Consider the following 23,734-nt stretch of genomic DNA (forward strand, 5'->3'; position numbering starts at 1 on the left):
TGTATTTGTATGCATAAGGAAGGAAAGATAAAGCAAGACCCAAAGTGCATGTCTCAACAGCCTTGTCATCAACACTTTTAATCCAACACGGCAGGGATGTGTTGGTTATTATGTTTGTTTGTTTTTTTTTTGCATGACTGAAGAAGAGAACTGCTTCAAAAAAGACTTGGTTGTGTTATTCGCTAGAGCAAGGAAAAAAATCTGTCCAGAATTTTTGCTTCCAAACATGACCCTTTCATCCCAGCAGGAAGATATGTTCTTCCTCCATGATGTCGTGTTAGTATTTGCAAGATGCATTTAAAGGTATTACTTAATGTGTCTAATATACAGTCTCCTCTCCTCCCCATCCTTCTCTTTTATGTCTTCCCCTGCAGGACAAATGTCATAGGATGAACACTGCTGGCGGGGTGTATCTGTATGGTCCGTCCTCTCTCCTGGCTCTGGTTGGGGCCTTGGCTGCTCTGTCTGCCCTCGCTGTAGCTCCTCTCTCTGGTCTGGCTGAGGCTGCGGATGGGGCTGCTGATGGTGTCCCCAGCACCGGGGAAGAAGGGGCCCCCACACCCATCGTCTCATCATGCTCCAGCCTTGTAGCGGGTGTGCTTTATGGCTCTTTCTCCCTAAGGGAGCTTTTCCCCTCCAGGGCACCGGGCTGTTCCTGGTCCTTGGAAAATCCAGATCCCACCAAGTACTCCCTCTACCTTCGTTTCACCCGCCACCCTGTCATCTGCCAAACACATTCCCCAGTGCTCCTTTCTCTTGACCACCACCTGCCAAATCAAAGCTGTCCCCTTCATTTACAAACGGTCACTGCCAAGGACCAGGAAGTCATTGATCTTTGTGGCAACCAATCAAACGCAGATGGACTGTACTCCTTCCTACAGTTTGATAAGAACTTTGTCCAACTATGTCTCACAAGACACCCAGCAGCAGATGAGTCTCAGGTATCTAAGGAATTCCTGGAGCTGAGACTGGTTGAAGTGTTACTTATTAACAATGAGAACTCCAGTCAGTTTACCTGTGGCATGCTATGCAGATGGTTTGAGGAGTGTTTACACACAAGTCACAATAGAGACCAGGAGTTTTCTGACGGGGATGGTTGTGGCATGACGCAGACCGGATGCATTTGTCCGAATCATAACATCATGGCACCATCTATTCCTCTGCTTCCTGAGACACCTCACAGTTTCAGGAATGGTTCCCTTGTTCCTGACCACTGCTGTGTAACTGAGCTTCATTCCAATGAAGCGATCGCCATAGCACCCAGAGATGTCCGACAAGGTAGGATTGTGCCACAAAGTGTCATCTTGTCTATGTAGGATCTCAGTCATCTATGTTGAGGTAAATCAAGAATAAAAAAATAGAGTAAGGTTATTTGGACTTGCTTAAGGTTGTTTGGAATGTCAACCAACCAAACAACCTGAAGCAAGTCCAATTAATTCTATTTTGATATTCTTGAAAGCTTCATTTTACACTGCCCTGAGTGATTTATTATTTTTCCATAAACAACACCTTGTAAAACACATTTCCAAGACACACATTGTGTTTTGGCGGTACACCATACATTATAAAAGCCTTTAAGAAAGAATACATTCGAACACTTTACTTGTTTATTGCAGGAAAGAAAAGTCGGCTTTATTATCTGACGTCTGATCTAACCTAAGAGAGGTGGCAGACCTCTGCCTGACAGAGAATGTGTTATTATTTATTTATTTTTTACTTTCCTTTAATTGGAAAAGAAGGCAGTGCAAAGAAGGCCCTTTTATTCCTCCCATCAAAAGATTTGTAAAAGGCTGTGAGAGATTCAACCTTCTGATCTATATTTTAGAGACTCCCACATGTGGCCAAGAGGTGTGGTTCATATGATTCCAGTTTCTATGTTCCCTATTGTGTGTGTGTGTGTGTGTGTGTGTGTGTGTGCGTGCGCGCGCCCATGCGTGTTGGTGTGGGTGTGTGTGTATGCTTGTTTGCGCATGTCTCCATCAGCTACAAGTCCATAGAACAAGATGGGATTTGACACTAACACACATTCATACATAGTCATTCATAGATTGATGAATTAAACATGAAGCCGACAATCCCTTTGCAAAGTAATACAGTACAGGGAATGTGCCTGCAATTGTTTAACTAAATAAATCTGTTGGTGTTTGATTGGGTAAAAAAAACTAATCACAACAATTTCCAAACAGTTAGTTATTGTTATGAAGTTATTTGGCTTAAGCTTTCTTAACCAGTTTGGTCTACCATTGTTTCCTGAATATAATTCAGTTAGATTAATATAATTGTTTTTATTATAATTACATATAATTTTATATATTATATATAATTATATATAGTTATATTTGCAGAGTGATCGGCACTAGTTACAACAGAGTTCTTATTGTAAGACTTGCCTTGGCCTGCCTTCAACAACACACAAACACTGAGAGCTCTAGTGGGACCTGCTTTGCAAACGGGAAGGTTATCTATGTCTGGATTCAATCAGCAGAGGGGATTTTATCATCTAATATACTTAGAGAGGGAGAAATAGAGGAACAGAGGAAACAACATCGCGTAGGAGGGATGGAGAGTCTTTTATGAGTTTGACTTGAACTGATGTACTGTTGCTTGGCACAAAAGCTAAAGGGGCTGTAAATTGTGGCAGGGTGGTACTAAACTCAACTGCCTGGAAGCTCTGTTGGCTATCTGTGTCTTTCCTGAAAGGCATTGTTGTTGCATACACATATCTTTTTAGTCGGTCACTTTATGATCGCACAACTTTAAATATTCCTGTGAGCTACACAGAAATCTTGAGGAAAGAATAGACCTAAATAGGTATGACAAAGCTTTTGTGAACCAGTGGGTTTTAAATTTTTGGTAGAGGATTAGCCTGGATAAAAAAAATCTCCAAAATACCAGAATTTCAGTAAGCAATGCTTTAGAGTGACAGATAAAATGTCTGTTTCCTCAGTCAAGTTTCTCTTTCATCACCTTTATCTGAGAGAAGCACTAATGACTGTGCTCTTTTAGAAAGCTTATATAAATGTATCCTTCTCTTTATCACATCTCCCTCTCTAAATCTATTTTTCATGCTGTTACTCTAGAATCTTCCTATATCTCTTTTATTATGATGCAGATATACAATAAAAACTAATAAAAGAAAAACACATGTACAAAGTGGTCAACTTCAACTGGACTGGCAATTTTAAAATCCCAACATATTGTGGAATCATGCTTTATCACACATACTGTATAACAAGAATCTCTACAAACATGTTTTTCAAGATTTGAAAATAATGGGGCATGACACAACATAGGATTTCATGAAGGTCCTAGTGCCTGCGGGAGCAATAAAATGCACCGACTCTCCTGATCTCTGGAGAGACAACTTTGCCATGTAAAAACAATGAAAATGATGAAGTTGCCTTAATGATTGCTCTACTTTAAAATCAAGAAAACACATTAAAAACAAAAGAAACAGATGTGGATGAGGAAGCAATTGGGAAGACATGGCCTGTCTTTTAGCAATAGAGGGGTAGCATCAGTTTAATGTCTGTCAACAGCGGAATGCTAACTTACTAAATCTTTTTCATATGTCATAAGTTGAGTTGGACTGCCTGCTTTATTATCAGATGTGTTGCTCTTCCAAAAGTACATAATCATTACCATCCTGTTATGTTCCTGAAAACAATTGTCCACAACAAAATCAGAAATTATAAGTATGAATCTGCTAATGCATTACAGCACCAGGTATTTTGGACAGAACATCATAAGGTCCACACCAATTTTCTCTCCCACCACACCCTCCCAGACATTATTGATTGTGCCCCTTTGCGCACACAAACACTATCCTTATGAAGTACCAAAATAAAAGCACAGTGCCCATCCACATAAAAACAAAGTTCAAGGGCCAGATCAATTTGATCCCTTCTCTTCCTGGATGGTAAATGACAAGCAAATGCAAAGACAACCTTGAAAAAGCGCATTCATAATTGCAACCATTTACCTTTTATTTCATAATTAAAAAAAAAAAAAAAATCAATAAATGTGAATACTGAATCTCATTAAATGACGTCTAAAATTTAAAAGTAAGATAAAAAAAAATTCAGGGGGCTCAGTGGTAGCTGTCGCCTCACAGCTAGATGGGTTCTGGGTTTAAGTCCTTTCTGTGTGGAGATAGTATGTTCTCCATGTGTTTCTGCATGGGTTCTCTCTGGGTTCTCCAGCTTCTTCGCACCTCCACAAAATATACAATTTAGGAGAACTATTCAGTTCTAAATTACCCGTGTGAGTTTGTCTTTTGTGTGGCACCTGTGCGGTGCATGACCCACAAAAGTGGATGAACCAGATCAGAAGATGAATGAATAAAAAATATTGCCAATCTCACCATTGTCATTGTGCATTTGTTACTGTGGCTGTGCGAGATAAAAATCTACTATACAGACTGTTTTTTGTATCTGCAGATCCCTCTATTGGTCTCTCTACTTGAAGCTGATATTTACGTGTATCAGGGGAGTCTGATGCTTACTTTAACAAGGAATACAAGGGCACTCAATAGAACATAAACCTCTGCTCCCATTTCAGAAAAAGCAGCATCTTGCAAGACGTTTTTAAGGAATCCTGTATCATGCAAATCATCTTACCACATTTCATGAAAATCTCTGAAGTAGAATTTGACAATCAAACAAATGAAAATGAAAATGAAAAATAAGTCCTTCCTTTGTGTAAATCGGAATGGATTCCATCATTAGTCTTTTGTACCAGTGAACTTTGCCAAAACTGTGGTGTATTAGTTTAGAGGCCTGTTGCTATGATGCTCCAAAAGACAATCATCTTCACTGGGTCGGTGCTGTTTTTTTAGACTTTCAGTCAATAACATTTTTGGCAGGCAATCACCAGATCTCTGTGAATATGTATCACAAGATTTTCACACAATCACTTTTTACAGTCTTACAAATACGTATTGTCTCATTTTGATATAACTTGATCATTATGATAATAATATAATATATAATATAATAATAGAGTGTGTGTGTGTGTGTGTGTGTGTGTGTGTGTGTGTGTGTGTGTGTGTGTGTGTGTGTGTGTGTGTGTGTGTGTGTGTGTGTGTGTGTGTGTGTGTGTGTGTGTGTGTGAGAGATCTGCTAGACATCTCGTTCATTCTGTACATGTTGCCAAGCCAATCTCACTAGATACGATTGTTGTCTTGGGCATCTGGCCAACATGCAAAAATGCTCAACTTCTATACTATTTTAAGATTCGGGAAACTGAAATCAAGCAGCAGAAAATAATTCTATATGGGCAACTGTTACTTGGTGACCTGGATTAATTTATTGTACCAACATGAAGGGGATTAAAGCATCATCTAAATAGGCTGGATCGGTGATTTAATCCAGAGCCTTTATAATGATCCATCTGAATAACCATGTTTAGTATATCATCAGAAACATGTTCATAGGTACAATGACTTATTAAACCCAATTTACCTGACCTTTATTAAACATGAATCCAATATCCTTACTTTTCTCTTCACTTTACAAAGTTTAATCCGCAGGTCAAAAGTAATTCAATGCTGACATAGTATTATAACATCTGTGAATCAAGAGGGATCAAGGATTGCCTCTGTGTGTCAATTATTTTTGGAAACCTGAAAAGAATGTGTTGGCATGAATGTAGTCATGTCTCAAGTGTGTTTTTGCCATCCGCAGCAACACCAGTATGGCAGGGGATGTCATACTGGCGATGTCATCATGATCGATAAGGGATGCAGTCCTGCTCTCTTTTCTTGGTGATTGAGAATGAAAGAGCGCAACGTGTTGGCTGTGTTCTTGATCAGTAACTATACTATACTATCCTTTCATCCATTCAACCATTTTCTATAGGCACAACTACAGTATACAGTGTGCCCTCGTTCTTTGTGGTTAATGCGTTCCATTAACCACACACGATTAACAAATTCTGCGATTGAGCAACAAACTATTTGTCTTATTATGTACGGTAATTTAAACGTTTATGAACCCTCCTCATACTGATATTAAACCACCTTCTATCTGTATTACCTTTTCCCACACTCTTATCGACTGTTTAAAGCACTTTTGTGCCTCATGCAACTTCGAGACTCACAGAACTGAGCGCACTTCCGGATGCTGTCAGACAGTGGAATGTGTGTAGGGTATCATGTCGATTCCTACCAAAAAGCCACAATGAGGTGAAGTCGTGAGTCTAGATTTCCAGTCTTTAGATTTGCCTCCATCCATTAGTTGATTAATTAGTTAATTTAAATTTTAATAACAATGACATGAGCATGTTTGGTGTATCCCATTTTGCATAATTGATTATTGAGAATCACTTATTTTGGGAAGAATTGCTGTGTGACAGGGATAAGGCAGGAATGGAGGTACAGTACAGTACGATTTATGCTCCTTTTATAGCTTAAACTGTAAACTTCACAAAAACAATAGAAATGATAGAAGTGCTGCAATTAATCAGTGTTGTCCTTTGTTGTCAGGATCATGTGATTGTAGCATCAAAACTACTCTAATATTCACTTTTGGGATTTGAAATTGGCCCCCAAAAACTTGATATGAATTTGTGAAATAGGGCTTCATAAAGACAGGTTTGTTTCAAAATGTCAGATTTGCATTGTAGTCCTGTCTAATCTCCGTAAAAATATTTGGAATTATTTGATCTAGGTGATTGTTGTTGCACCATATGATTTATCCAATCTCATAATTGAAAACATAGTAATTTTCACTGGGAGTTATTCAATATGAGCATATATTTCAGAAAACAACTATGCATGCATTTGTTTTATACTGTATATCTATTCTTCCATTGCCATCACTATGAAGGCATATAAACTGAATCCTAAAAATATATTAGTTAAATGTTCTTGTTTTTATCAGTATCCCTTTTCTCCATCCTGTAAAACAGAACTTAGTGTCAATAAAATGTATATCATGACATCACTTTGAGCCTTGCAGAATGATATCCATGATCAAATGTCACTGCAGTTGCAATGATTCAATCCATGACAATGTAATATAGTTATTTTGCCATCATAAGTAAGATATCTCGTTCTATGCCTGTCTCGATTTTGGTTCATGGGTCATTATCTAATTACCCCACAGTAGGTCCGGAACTGGACACCTGCCTCATCCACATTTTTCTGTGGCATGGTCGCTTCGCTCACTCGCACACACACTCACACGCACGCACGCACACACACACACATATACACACCAATGAGGATTGTGGTTTAGAATCAGAGAGAGAGGACGGTTAGTGAAACAACGGAGAGAGGACTGGGATTTGGCTGGTACTCTGGGGACCACATCACCCTAGCATTGAGTTGGAGCCAGTGTTCCGTAAACACACACACACACACACACACACACACACACACACACACACACACACACACACACACACACACACACACACACACACACACACACACACACACACACACACAGAGAGAGGAAGACTAACATACACCCAGAGAGAAGCCTCATCCCTTTCTACTATCTGCCTCCTGGTAATTAGAGCAGAGAGGTGTGTATTTTCATGCATGTGTCTTCAGCACAATCCTGAAAGAGGTTTTGATTTTCACACTATCCTGGTGAGCAGTGTCTACAACTGTTTTAATAACCCTTACCTTCACCAACACAGACACGATATGCATACATACAGTGAAAAATGTGCACATGTCACCATTGATGACAAAGAGTAATTGCTTGTCATGCAGTGCAGTCACTGATTTTTTTTTTTTTTTTGATTTTCTTTTTCTGAAATGAATGAGGGAAAACTGTGTGTGTGAAGGACTGTCTGCTCGGGGTGACTTAGCAACAGGATTAGTATTCTATCCTCGTGAGCTATTGCACTCTCTGCAAGCACTGAGCCCCTTTATGCTCCAGCAAATGACCATGCACACACAGATGGACACACATGCACACATACACACACACACACACACACACACACACACACACACACACACACACACACACACACGCATACACGCACGCACACACACACACACACACACACACACACACACTTCACACACACACACACACACACAAGCACATAAACATACACCTTGTCATTTATATCAATGCCAGTTTTTTTCAGCAGAGCTTTTCATAACAGTGTGGGTATGGCCTTGGCCATAATTCACAAACAGCAAAAGACAGGGCAACTTCCCATTGATACCAATAAAAATGTCATAAATATAAAATATGGCAAAAATTATAATGTGTAACCTTCAATAAACAACTGTCTTTGTTGTGTTTAACAGTGGCAACAACTCCCAACTAGTATGTTTTTTTTTTGTTTTTTTTACTTCTGATCTTTTTTACTTGACATAATAAAGTCTTCCCATCTGTCAGTAGCCTTGGACAAGGCCATCCTTATACAGTAGTTTGCTTGAACATAACCTTATTTGAATTAAAAGGATAATTTCTACAAAATGCCCTTTGTGCAATAATGAAGCAATGTCAAATGGATGGACTTATTATTGAAATGCTCATTGAAAGTGGAATTGTCCTTTTTTAACATAAAATATAATTTTCAAGCTGAATACATGGTAACAGATGATAAGAGAATAAAAAGCACACATCTAATGCCTGCACGACATTACAGCAATAAATAGATTAATTGATTATACTTTATTAATCCCGGAGGAAATTGCACATATCCACTGCTCAGGCATTACATAATGAATAAATACTGAATAAACACCAGGAGAAAAAGAAACACTGACACAAAAGGACATACCACAAGACATACACTACACTAACAGACACATGTAGCATTAACAGGACATATACAACATTATAACTAAAATATAAACAGTATAACATTAAATAAAATAAAATAACATAAATAAAAATAATAATAAAAAGTGCAAGTGAATAACATAAATAAATCTAAAAAGTGCAAGTGAAAGTAAAAAGTGCAAGTGAAAATAATAAGTGCAAGTGAATAAAGGCGGTATTTATCCCTTTGCTCCAAACCCTTTTCAGATCCAGTGGGAATTAAGTGGTATAAGCAACAGGAGTGCCAAAGGATGGCCCTGAACTAAATCCATCACTCTATTGGTCCCTGATAAAAGTTGCATGATGTTAAAAGGAGTGCGGCAGCGATGGCAGAGTAGCTTCATAAGCAGGATATTTTAGAGGAGAAGAACAAGTTTGGGGTGACATGTGACTGAGAATAGATGAGATAAAGTGAGAGAGATGTGGTTAAGGCACCAATGGCCCAACTTAGATAATCCCTAGAGAATCCCCCACTATGTCTCTGTGCTGGAAAGACAGTGTGACAGCATATCAAAAGAGCATGTGCATGAGTTCATGACAAAAAGCCTTGGAGCTTCACAATGTCTACAAAAGCTAAGGCTGCTCAATGGTGGTCTTCGACCAATTTAATGATCATTGGAGCACAAAAGTGAATTAGACCCCCCCCCCCCCACAACACACACACACACACACACACACACACACACACACACACACACACACACACACACACACACACACACACACACACTATTTCAATCTCTGGCTCAGTGAATCGTCAAACTCCAGTGGCTTCCTGTGACGGGAATCACATTGTCCAGCTGTGCCCACAGACATGCAATATATCCCCGCAGGCCCACATTTGTGTGTTAATGTGTGTATTACTTTATAACACACACATTAAGGATTTCAAACAATTGCCATATACTGTATATCTCTTTAAGAGACATTCTGTGTGAAGAGCAGTAATTGTGGTTTTGGAAAGAAAACCACAATTACTGCTCTTCAAATCCCTACAGTTTTGTTGATATGTGTGGTTGTTTTATGACATGTAGTTAGATGGAGTGATGCATTTGCTTTTTTTGCCTTTTGTGATACTAAGAGATGTTTGAAGTCCCTGAAATTATTCTTTTATATTTTAGCCGAGTCTCACAGAGAAATCCCAGCACCCATCTTTTTCGGAATCATAAAATTCAAACCAGAGGCAACTAGAAGCTGATTATATAGTCAACTTTTGAGATTTTTGGCATATTTACACCACCAAAAACAAACGTTTTCAATTCCACCAAATTACAATTCAATGCATCAAATGAGCACGGTGGCATTTAAAGACACATCCTGTTATTAAGTACAGGTATATGGTGAATTTGACAGTTTGTGAAAATAAAGCTTTGACACCCACCTCCTTTCCAATCACTCAGCCCTATAGCAAAGCTGTCTCCATGAGTAGGAGTCTGAAGTAGTTGTGTAACTTGGTTCATTTATAAAGGTCAGAGTTTCTTATAAAATTGTTGCGTGTGTATCCCTGAAGCAGAGTACTGCTTTAAAAAATCATTCTCCATCCTCAAAAAAAGAATTCTGAAGCTGATAATTGTTGTCTAACTTTGATATTGCATATCCATGCTTACTCCTCCAAGAAAATTCTTCCAAGGGTTTTGTTGTGTTGTTGTGCTGTGTGTCTCAGGATAGTACTTAACCCTTGTGAGATATTCATATTTTTGTTATCAGCCATGGGTCTGGTTGACCCGCTGCATTTTTGGATTTTTACTCTAACACAATTTAACAATTTAATGTTAAAATAATCAACAGATGCTTATGTCATATAATATATAAAAAGAATATATGGTTAATATTTTACCTTTACCTTTGTTGGATCACACTTATGAATTAAAGTGCTACACATTTTTTGTTTGTTTTTTAATGAAATGTAATTAAAAAAAATAAATAAATAAATATATATATATATATATATATATATATATATATATATATATATATATATATATATAATCAAGATATGAGTGGAAAAAAATCAACAAATTTACAAATGAAGCAAGGTTTTTCATAACAATTGATCTTCAGTTATTTGACTTCATTAGAAATTTAACTTATTCAGGTCAGTTTACACAGCACAAGCTGAACACAGAAAGTAATCATGTCAGTCTTGACAACACATCAGCCCCATTGAAAACATTGCCTTTACCTACCAGCTTATACAGCACATGAGGGGCAGAGTTTTACTGTGTGTATGTTGCATATGTACTTCTTGCACTTGATGCATGTATATTGTACTTCTTGGGTCCACACACTTTGCAGCACTTCTTTTTGTTGCTGCTGGCCGCAACCTAAGATAATGAGAAGATCAGGAATTTTACTAACACCTCTCTCTCTCTTTCTCACAAGGGATAATTGTCAGACATATACTGCAACATCATCTCACCCTTACTTCAGGATTTGCAGATGGTGGTTCTGTAGGTTGGATGGATGGGGTACCAGCATTCTTCTGAATCCTACTCATGATGGCTGCAGAGGCTGGGGTTCTTGGAACATGTTGTCTTCTCCGGATTTGAGGTCTCACCAGTGCCTTTCCCAGTTCCTTGAGAAAGGGGCGTCTCCTCTGAGCGTTCCTCTGTTCCACTGTGGGTTCAGTGCCATCTAGATGATAAAGGCGTTGTACACTGAGATGTCAAAGAATGTCACCAGTGGCCAGTGGAGGGTCCTCCGTTTACAGCTGTAGGCAGTCACCAGCTTGTCCATGTTGTCTACCTCTCCTTTTGTGGCATTGTAATCCATAATGATCTCTGGTTTCTGATGCTCCTGGTCACAGATTCTCCCATCCCTGTGCAGTGTACTTATGAGTACCACATTCTTGCCTTCCTTTGGCACATAGGATACCAGGGAAGTGTCAGCCATGTACACAAACTTGGAAGACTTGACAGGCCTGTTCTTTGTGATCAGCAGTTGGGGTGGGAGTTCAGGATTGTTTTTGCATATCATTCCCACCATGGTCATTTTCCTCTATAGGAGCTCCTGTCCCAACTTGTACGAGGTATAAAAAAAAATGTTGCATGTGATGCTGTGTCAACTGTGTCCTTGAGTCATGTCCAGGACAACTCTCATTCCAAAATCAATGGCAAGGCCCTCTGAGCAGAGAATCTTTTGGCCATCTTGATCAGTTGTGATAAGGAACCACACCGGCAAAGCTGTATTTATTGTGTCCTACCTCCAATTTCAAGCTGGGATAGATATCCAAAAGCTGTTGAGTCGAAGTCTCATCCAAGAGACGAAACATCTTCAAGAACTTTCTTAACGTCCATTGGATCGACTCATTCAGTTGTTGGGAACTTCCTCAGTTCCAACAACTGAAGAAGTCTCTTGGATGAGAGACAAAATGTCTTCAAGAACTTTCTTAACATCCAGTGGATCGACTCAACAGCTTTTGGATAACCATGACCTGGATGACTGAGAACCTACACAGACAAGCTGGGATAGAGTATAAGATGGTTCCCGCAAGACAGATGGTAAAACATGCGTGAATGTGAGGACAGGTGGTGTCGGTGCTTGAATTTTGCAACAATGTTGCAACCTTGTGCGGTAACACCAGGGGCAGAAACAAAAAACTCACATCCACACACACACACAGACACATTTACTAACAGCAGGCCCAGCGAGGAGGACAGAGTGAAGGTAGGAGGGACCTACAATTTTCACACTTTTATTAGCCCTGGGTCCATTGTACCCGAACATCCTCTCTGTAATATAAATGTGTGCGTGTGTGTGGGGGGGTGTACAGTTTGTGGTCATTGAAAATGTGTTCTGATATACAGTATGTTCTTCACAGAAAATGAGCCAAGGCCAATGAGTTTGAGCTTGAGAAAATAATTAATCGTATAATTTTTTTGTTTGATAAAAAATGAAAATGGGTCCCACAGACCTGAAAACCATACAAGGGTTAATAAGGTAATAATCATCACGTCATAGTGGTTATTAAGTAAACCACCATGACGTTGTCAAAGGAAATCAAAGAAGCGCTCCATCAGCAATGATTTGACTTTTTGTTAAAATGGTCATTCTTTTTTCCACACATTTTGGATATGTTAGTGGTTGGAAAGGAATTTTCCTCATGTGTCCTTGAAAGGCTTAGAGTTTACTTTATATTTGCAGCTGTACTTTTGGTCTCAAAGGTAGTGGAAGGCATTTAAGTTGACAAAAATCTAAAAATATTTTGATTGTTGGTCACTCATAAAGCTATCAGCCTTACAACTTAATGTATCAATCTGTTTCTAACAATCTTTTGAAAAGATGGACTGATTCAGGTTGAAATAAAAGACTCTTGATGTGTGTGGCTTTTGGCTCTACATATATAAAAAAAAAATTGTTGCATTGCGATTGTATTGCTTATATTGATCTGGTCAAAAAGGCAAGCATTCACACCCATTCCCTTGAGTGGAATGAACTCTGGAAACAAAGTGTACCTACAAAAACAGTGATGTAATGTTTGCTCTAGATAACCCACTTGTAAAGCTTAATAGGTTTTCTGTAGATGATTGTGTTTTGTGTATGTGGTCCATTTATGCTGCAACCGTGGAAGTGAACCGTTGCTACCCATGTGGTGGACAACTGCTCACATGATCCCACTGTGGTTACTCTTCTGCTTGTGTGCATGCATCACATCGTAGAGGAAGTGTGCATCCCCTGACCTTATGTGCGCACAAAGGCATGTGAGATGATGATCTAGCGCTGCCGGCCATCAAGATTTGCGGCGGCAGAATAATAACCTCTAGGAACAGTGCAGTGATTTAATGTGCTCAAGACCTGTCATCTATGAGGTAGAATGATACTAAATGCACCATAGCAGTGGTAACCTAAAGCTAGTCTGAAGGAACTACAGGTAGAGCTGTACAAGTGAGCTGATGATATTGTCACCAGGAGAGACATATTGAGACAGAAGGGGGTTATTGATGTGAAGCAGCGAGGGGTGTGAATGATTGCCTGCAGTTATGTAAATGCTTTTTTTTTTTTTTAATCACAGTATGAAGACAGACCTCATCTCCATGCTGCCATTGCTGGTCTGCGTTTTATAGTTACATGGATGAGTATGTTGTTCATGTTATCCCGAGCAAAGTCCACATTTAAATTCCAGGTTGATGCATGGTAAAGTCATCCTTACTCTATGGTTGTCCACCATACCTCCTTTTTACTTGGGAGATGTCCTCCACGATAAGTGTGGCCAGGGACACGCTACACACCAAAACATATCCTCCAGGGGAACTCATTTCCACTCGAAGCAAGTGGAATCTGTTTCACAAGTCCATTTATGATAGACATTGCTAATACAGGAACAAAGGCTTCTCAAACACACACATCTACAAATATGCACACAGGGATAGAAATAGGTGCAAATCTACTGAAATTCCTGCTCTTTGAATGAAAAATGTAAATCTTAAGAAAAGATTTTGAAGTTGTGTTGGGTTGTTTTGCACAGGGATGGGTGTGAAGACAAGTCTCCTATGTTTATTTGTATACATTTCCTTTTGGCTTGATATAAATTGGTACACATTACCAGAATAATAATGCTGAACCCATTAGCCATTGGTCTCATACCCATCAACACCTTCTGATATTGCACTCATGTGAGACTCTTGCCGGAAAATCTCATAAAATCCTGCGAAAAGCTAGAAAACCATGAACAAGGGGATAAAAACAATCCTATCCTTCAAATTTAAGTAATTACAAATATAGACTGAACACTTTTATATGTTAAATTGTTTTGTCTTAAACAGGCATAGAGACAACATGGTTAAAAAAAAACAAACAAGGCTGATGGGAGAAAACAGAGGATGACAAGAACATCTTCAAGTGGAGTTGACATGAACTTTATGCCACATAACATGAACTGTCATGTGGCATAAACCTGAAAGATAAATATATTGTCATTCATCTGAAAAGCAGACATGGCATTGTCACAAAAGCCTTTTTTGTTCCCAAAAAGAAATATTCCTATTGCATTTTGTGCCCTATCAATCTCATTGTAGAGTTCAATGATAGTAGTGAACAACATAAATTATCAGGGCTCTCCCTTGGCAACGATCCAGACATTAACTCAGAGGTAACAATGTAACAGCAAAACATTGTTTCTGTCTTGTTTGTTTGTGGTCGTTGTGGCCCTCACACATTTATTCTAAAAACAGACACTACATAACATCAACTCCAACATGTGTATAGGGAGACCATTTTTGCCTCTGTGTGGATACATAGGTGTAACACCCTTCAATGAGGGGGCAAAATAATCACAAATGTGACGAGAGATATTTTCAGTCAGTAATCACATTACTGCATTGGAAAAAGTATCACAAATCTCCTCTGTGGACATATGAAGACCTGAGTAATCGATCTCAGACGATCGGGTCAAGATAGCACTGTCAAACAATGATAACATTGATATGTCCTGACTTTTAACAATAACAAATAAAATAAACAATAAATTAAGTAGACTTTGGAGCGTTTTAACTTTTTAACCCTTATTTAAACATATCCGTGAGTGTTTAATGTTTTTGCCCATTGCAAAACACATTTTAATTATTTCTCTTAACCCTACTTCTATGTTGATCTGTAGCAAACAACTTTGATATTTTGGGTCAATTTGACCCAATGCATGTTGATTTATCCAAAAGGTGTTATGTCATTATTAACTCCAATACTAACTACTCTATCAATATTTAGTTCCATGTTTTTCCTTACCTCTCTCAGGTTCAATGGTTAAATTAGGATACTTCTCTCGTTTTTCTTAAAAAAATACAACTTTTCTTATTGTTTCACTATATTTTTACTTTTGAAAGACCAACCTATAAAACACAAGTTTTACATTGAACATTTAACATTGAAACATAACAGATTTGGTTTTACTTATATGTTTGTGAACCAGATATGTGTTTGCATGTTTGCAAGGTGTGTTTGCATGTGTATGTGTGTTTGTCTGTCTGTCTGTTTATCTACACAGCACATGAGTGACATGTCTGTGCTTTGTGTAAATGAATTTGGCACATTTTACACAGGTCATGCTTGTCTTCACATCATCAGATGGCCTGCAGACCTGGCACCTCTTCCTCTTCCCTTTTCCCCCCAGAAGTAACTGAGAAACCAGACGACCATGACTCCTTGACTGGTGTCTTTTTGCTGATCCCAAAACAAGCACAATGCACTCTCATACCCTTACACACACACACACACACACACACACACACACACACACACACACACACACACACACACACACACACACACACACACACACACACACACACACACACACACACACACACACACACACACACACACACACACACACACACACACACACTAACACACCTGTTTCTGCATCCAACAGGCTGTCGATTCATCCTTTGACTTATAAACCCCAGTCAGGATGAGGAGCTGCAAATGTGCATCTAAATGTGTTTTGTCCAGCTCCTTCCATTCGTCCTCAAAACATGCCTCCCCTCTAGATTAGTACTTTATAGCATAATTTTCCATATTGAATTAACGATGACCAGCTCAAAAGCTGACTTAATGCCTGTCAGACATGTCACTGCCATCCTAGTGGGTCCTGGCACTCTTGATTGTGTTTCCTGCAGACAGTTTTGCCTGACGCATATTTGGGGATGAATATCACTGTATTTCACCATTTTTTGACAAAATTGTCTGGTTAGGAAGAGGAACATCAATTCCCTCATCTGGTTCAAAATCATAATCATTACAATCAGAATTTAGCTCAAGATAGTTTTCATCATCAGGCACATCCTCCTATATTTCACAGTCATAATCAAAGTTCCACAGCCTCCTGGACTGCTCCTCATTTTGTAAAGATCTGCCCGACAGTGCATAATGTTGGTAGGACTCATGCAGAGAATCTTTTATATGTTTTGCTCTTCCACTGCTCAGTGTCCACTGGATGTGGGTGGAGTTTCTCGCAAGAACATAAATCGTTCCCTCTCAAAAATGGTTCTCATCAAGTCATAACACTTGCACCTATATGTGTGTGTGTGTGTGTGTGTGTGTGTGTGTGTGTGTGTGTGTGTGTGTGTGTGTGTGTGTGTGTGTGTGTGTGTGTGTGTGTGTGTGTGAGTGAGTGAGTGAGTGAGTGAGTGAGTGAGTGAGTGAGAGAGAGAGAGAGAGAGAGAGAGAGAGAGAGAGAGAGAGAGAGAGAGAGAGAGAGAGAGAGAGAGAGAGAGAGAGAGAGAGAGAGAGAGAGAGAGAGAGAGAGAGAGAACAGTAATGTTGTTTTATAATCATGCAGGGGGTAGTTACAAATAATTGAGATAAACCTTTTCGTAATATATTTTGATTACAAATATTAAGCCAAGCAGGAGAAGTTCCATACTGAAAAAAAATATTTTAAATATTTTTCCTAGATCTTCAAATTTTAAAACGTCAATTTGACCCAGAACATAGCAGGAGTGTTAACTAAATATTCATCGTGATGATAAGAAGAAGAATTAGTTCAGAGAAATAATGAGAATGTGTTTTAAAATGGTTTAATAACATTAAAAACTCACAAAATGTTTAAATAATGGTTAAAAAGTTAAAACGCTAAGATGACTAGTTAATTCATTGTTTATTTTGTTTGTTATTGTTAAAAGTCAGGACATATCAATACTATCGATTGTTCAACAGTACTGTCTTGATCCGATTGTCTGAAATCGATTAATCAAGTCTTGATGAATAAATTGTTTTGCGGTACAGATGGCAGTAAAGTGATTACTGACTGAAAATATCTCTTGTCACATTTGTGATTTATTTTACCCCTTCATTGAAGGGTGTAACATAGGCACTGTGGACAATATTATGCTGTGTGTGTTTGAGAACAATGCATCATCCATTGTACACAAGTGACAGTAAGTAAGAGAACTCTTCTTGGTCTCCTGAGGCTGGATCTCTCAAGGTAGTGATGACATCCAATGAAATACAAAATTATCATACAAACATGCACACGTGGGCACACGCACGCACGCACGCACGCACACTCACACACACACACACACACACACACACACACACACACACACACACACACACACACACACACACACACACACACACACACACACTCACACACTACCCAATAGCGTTAAACAACAAAAAGGAGATTGCACCAGGGACATTAATTTGACATAAATTAGTGTTAATGAACTTACAGACAGAAATACACACAGCATCTTAACATGAAAAATGGCGTGATTATGTGTGAGAATGTGGTGTGGGTGAGGGAGAAGACATGAAAGCAGCATCTCAGCGGTCACAACCACTGCAAAACTTGACAGAAGAGATTTGTACTCCTGACCACTAAGCGATAATCCCTTCTCAGACAAAGCCATGTCGAATTAGGTGTGACTAGCTCCTATCTCTTTCTATCTATTGCTTTCTCTCTGTCAGTGCACATTAGCATCACCAGCGGGAGTGTGGCAATTAAATATATCCCTGGGCAACAAAACCCTATTTAGAAATCATTACAAAACAACAAAGTTTTGTCCCATGATTCTGGAGAAACACATAGGAAGTGGTGTGTGTGTGTGTGTCTGTGCATATGTGGGATTTGTGTGTGTATATGTGTGTAATACATTTATTCATTTGTAGTGTTCCAGAAGTTCTGGCAACTCTGATGATTCTCTGACTCTGTTCTTTAATTTAATGAGTTGTTATTTGTCGTAACAGCCTTTAATAGTGATTTCAGTAGACCATTTTAACTATTGTAAATCAACTACTGGAATCATATTGTTGTTTTTGTTTGGGAGGAGGTTGGGGGTGTACAGCTATTTGCATGTCTAGTAGTACGTACTATGTATTGGAGAAAAGAAACGTCGGGCAAAATGTCTTTGTGCAAATAAACACAGAAAAAAGTGCTTTGGAGGTTACATTCAGTTTGATCTACACGATGTACAATGTCTAGACCAGTGGTTCTTAACCTGGGTTCGATGGAACCCCAGGGGTTTGGTGAGTCGGTCTAAGGGGTTCGGCGGAGACAGAGGTCAAGACAAAACACTCGAAACGATGTGTCGGGTGTTTTTGCCGAACATACACGATTCACCGTGTACGTTTGACATATCATGTCAATTTGTGATGACACGCCCCCCTTAGCCATCACTGGCTGCAGGTGATAATGCTACATCGATTAGCCTACCTGTGCTACATGGGATTTTGTGCAGTCAGTAGTCGATTTATGCCTGTCATGATGGTACATCATCTGATTGCTTTCTTAATATTTTAATTCATAGTAACTATGTTGAGCAAAAAAGAAAGTGGTTGGACGAATATGTATAACGGGCGGTCGTGGCTCAGTGGTAGAGCGGGTCGTCCAATGATTCAAGATCGGCCGAGTCATTTGTCGTTGTGTCCTTGGGCAAGACACTTTCCTCTCCTTGCCTCCAGTGGGACACTCGCTGGTGTGTGAATGTTTGAGATTGTTCCACTAGTGGTCGGAGGGGCCGTAGGCGCATATTGGCAGCCACACCTCCGTCAGTGTGCCCCAGGGCAGCTGTAGCTACGTAGGTAGCTTACATCACCAAGTATGAATGAGGAGTGAATGAATAATGGATCCAATGCAAAGCGTCTTTGAGTGTCCATAAAAGCGCAATATAAATCTATTCCATTATTATTATTATTAACATGAATTTACATGTACTGTATAACGGAACATGATGGGATTCAGCGTTAGCATAATTTGCTATGTCAAGTTGAGCAACTCTAGTCTCGCACTGGCAAAATAAAGGAACACTTCCTTAACCTGAATAGAAAACAACAGAAACACACTTTGCTGTGAAAATGACATAAGAGTAGCACATGCCAAGGTGAAGCCACACATATCTGAACTGGTCTCTCAATAACAACGGCAGAAGTCACACTGATTTGCAGGTAGTTCATTTCTTGTGAGTTCATGCACTGTCTTGGTTTTGTTTTTTGAAAAAGGTGACATTAATGCACAATTCATTAAATAAACCTGTAAAACATATACTGTGCTTATATCTTAAATTAAAAAAAACAAAACAATATTTTTTTATACTAAAGGGTTCGGTGAGTGAGCATATGAAACCGGCAGGGTTCGGTACCTTCAACAAGGTTAAGAACCACTGGTCTAGACACTTACTATGAATAGTGATAGGTTTGCTATTGAATTAGCGCTGTTAATGTTAATGCTATAATGTACCTAATTAATCTGAAAAGCAAAACATGTTAATTAAAGAGTTAATCAGTTTACTAAGGGATTTTGATTCAACCCAGATGTCCCCCTGTAATTCCAGTGCAAAAATTGACCTTGCGTTTGTTTTAAAAACTTGAAGTGAACACCTGTGTTTTAAACTTGAGTTCAGTCATGATTGATCAGAGGTTATTATTGATATTGACCTGATTCTTCTTCTTTTCCTTTCAGCTTTTCCCTTCAGGGGTCGTCACAGCGAATCAGTTGCCTCCGTATAACCCTGTCTTCTGCATCCCCTTCTCTCACACCAACTACCTTCATGTCCTCTTTCACTACATCCATAAACCTCCTCTTTGGTCTTCCTCTAGGCCTCCTGCCTGGCAGTTCAAAACTCAACATCCGTCTACCAATATGTTCACTATCTCTCCTCTGGACATGTCCAAACCATCTCAGTCTGGCCTCTCTGACTTTATCTCCAAAATCTCTAACATGTGCTGTCCCTCTGATGTACTCATTCCTGATCCTATCCTTCCCGGTCACTCCCAGAGAGAACCTCAGCATCTTCATCTCTGCTACCTCCAGCTCTGTCTCCTGTCTTTTCCTCAGTGACACTGTCTCTAGACCAAACAACATCGCTGGTCTCACCAGTTTTGTACACCTTTCCTTTCATTTTAGCTGACCTGATTACTATTTGATTATTGATTTACACCACACATACAGTATAAATCCACCAATACATAAATAACTGCAATAAACTGGATAGGAATAGAAGTCACCTTGGTGTTTCACTCTTTGAGGGACATAAAGTGACGTGTCTGTCCTTGGTCTTGGAAGGAATGAATGTGCTTTAGATTTACTGATGCACTGCCTGTCTTTAGTGGACCGACACTTTATAGCACTCGACCATTAGAAATTAGAGACTCAAAGAAATGAGAAACAATTCTGTATTGTTGTTTTCCTTTTATTCTGCATACTGCTAAAATATATTTATTTTATGCAACTCATTTAAATGTGGTCAAGAGCAACTGGATAGGCATTTTGAAATGTTAAAGTTGTTAAAGTTCTTCAATAGTAGCATATGTATAAACATACTGTGCAAATACGTGTGCAAAAACAGCCGACACCCTCAAGGGCAAACTTAAATGAATGACAGCAGCATTGTCATGTGCTGTACACACACACACACACACACACACACACACACACACACACACACACACACACACACACACACACACACACACACACATACAGAGAGAGAGAGAGTTGGTATCGATCGACACTCGTCAGCATGTCCTGTATAACAAGCACTGTCCCCGAAAGCATCTGCAGCAAGCCTGTCTGACTAGGTGACAGAAAAAAAAGTGGGCGATAGAGCTGGGGGAAATGTTTTATACCTGTAGAAGGAATTACAATTACAAGAGGAGGTGATCAACCTAAAATGTTGTCATCCAGAGGTAGCTGCTGGTATCATTACCACATCACATTTCCACAAGGCAAATGTTCCTAATTTTTAAAAGATTTTACTTCTTTTTTTTTATTGCAAAGCCTGCTTGAAGATTATGAGCATGGGGCAGAGTGGAACCGAAGCAAAAGCCTAATGATAATGATAAAGTATCTAGCCACCCGGCTAACGAGAGCCCAGATCTGCCCTAAATCTGCCTGCTATGCAAATTTCACTCACCCCAGCAATGAATCAAAGGCCTAGCAAAGCAATGTTTCTCTTCACAGCACTTTAGCAAAGCCATCATTCACAAAGAACAAGCCAAAGGCAACAAGGACATACATGTACACACACACACACACACACACACACACACACACACACACACACACACACACACACACACACACACACACACACACACACACACACGCACACACACAGAGAGAAAGGGCTGAAGACCTCTAGAATCTCTGTTAAATATGTCAAAAAGCTTTTTTCGCTTGTGTTCAATGCTAGAAAATCTATTGATACTTACTTGAGCTGATTGAATCCATTCACAAGTTTTTGTGTGTTTGTCTTTCTGTTGGTGTGACACTTCAGAGAACAGTGGTCTCTAACACTGAGTTGACAATAACAAGGCTCCTGAGACGAAAATCCTCCACGTTGATGTTCTTGGCACAGAAACACAGCAACATAAGATCTTTTCTTTCCCTTGCCATCTCTGACCTCACAGCACCCCTCTGTTCCCCCAGCATGGAATTTTTAAAGCTCAACAAATAAGCTGTTTCTTTGTTGCCAAGATGAAAGGTCTGGCATCTTAAGACTTTAATTGATAGATGAAGGCAAAAGAACACACATAGATAGAGTCACATCTCTCGCTTTCTTTCCCGCTTTCTACCTCTCTGCCCCTCCCCCCACCCCCCATCCTCTCATTATCTTGTTGCTCTGCCAGACCTGTAGGTTTGCCTCTGGGGTGTTGAACTGGCACAAGTAAAAGTGTGACAGTAATTTACTGGAATTGAACGTTAGACAGGCTTTGCTTGCCTTTTAAAATGTGTCATGAGGGCCAAACTGCAGACCTTGTACAATGCAATGAATTAATATAACATATGTAGGGGACAGCAGTGGAGTTGCTCATGCTGTTTCATCATAGCAAAAAAAATGTGCGTGCGCACACACACACACACACACACACACACACACACACACACACACACACAAACACACACAAACACACACACACACATCCCCCCAAACAAGTGCATTTTGTGGGATCATCTCCCATCAATAATTCAAAAAATATGAAATAACAAAAATAAGAAGCAAGTTGTGAGTTTTCCTACACAAGGCCTATAGTCTACATCGCTGGCAAAAACTTTTAACCTGAACCGATTGGCAGCAGTCTCAATGTTTGTGAACATCCGCACACAAATATATACATTGTGCATTTGTTCCTTGCTCAGAAGTTTACAGATATGTAGACAAAAGAAAGACGAAACGCTGCAGATGACGTGCCAACAGCAAAGCCAAAAAATGCCGCATAGAGTCCTACATCAGAGCAAACCGTCCTCTAATATTTGCTGAGTTATTTTGATATTACATTAACATTTAATCTATGGGGTGTTGATGTTGCATTTTATATCTGTTCGCTTTAGGATAAATTTGAATCGTCCTGAAGCCTGAAGCCTGATTAGGACAGCTTCCTCATCATGGCCAGCGCAGGAAGTTAAATGTTACATATCTTTTAAAGCTTATATGGAATATGAATGTTCTATCTGTCTGTCAGTCTGTCTTCTATCATCTATCTTTCTATCTACATTAAAATTGGGAAGGAGGTCATTTTTCAAATGGATTAATATCTAAATTTAATTTATAGTCATGTATACATACAAACACAGAGAAGCACACATTAAAAATATTTAAGGACAGGTACATATTACAAACACTATACTAACATGTACTCGTATGTCATTTAAGCACACACACACACACATACACACACACACACACACACACACACAGACACACACACACACACACACACACACACACACACAAACACACACACACACACACACACACACACACACACACACACACACACACACACACACACACACACACACACACACACACACACACACAGTGACATGGTTTTAAGCCTTTTTCACATTAATAGCCACTTTCTCTCTGTGGTCAATAGATCCTTCAAGGAGTTCCCTAAAGGCTGCAGAATAGCTCCCTCTGTGTGTGAGCATCTAACAGGCCTCATGGGTTAACCTGTCAACACAAAGATGGCTAAGCAGTTGCCTGACCAGTGGG

The 23,734-nt window shown here is 39.3% G+C and overlaps 1 protein-coding gene and 1 pseudogene across 1 annotated transcript in view; one reads left to right on the plus strand and one right to left on the minus strand.

The window, feature by feature from the left end:
* The first annotated feature begins 380 nt into the window (after positions 1–380).
* adgrb2 (adhesion G protein-coupled receptor B2) overlaps positions 381–23,734 on the plus strand; it is a 136,695-nt gene continuing 113,341 nt past the window's right edge. The window contains exon 1 of the mRNA XM_068332855.1: positions 381–1,278. Coding sequence (XP_068188956.1) covers positions 390–1,278 — 889 coding nt within the window. The 5' untranslated portion in view covers positions 381–389. The remainder of the gene's footprint in view (positions 1,279–23,734) is intronic.
* Positions 10,897–11,894, minus strand: LOC137607135 (piggyBac transposable element-derived protein 4-like; annotated as a pseudogene).

The sequence above is a fragment of the Antennarius striatus genome, chromosome 14, assembly GCF_040054535.1.
Source record: "Antennarius striatus isolate MH-2024 chromosome 14, ASM4005453v1, whole genome shotgun sequence".
Lineage (NCBI taxonomy): Eukaryota > Metazoa > Chordata > Actinopteri > Lophiiformes > Antennariidae > Antennarius > Antennarius striatus.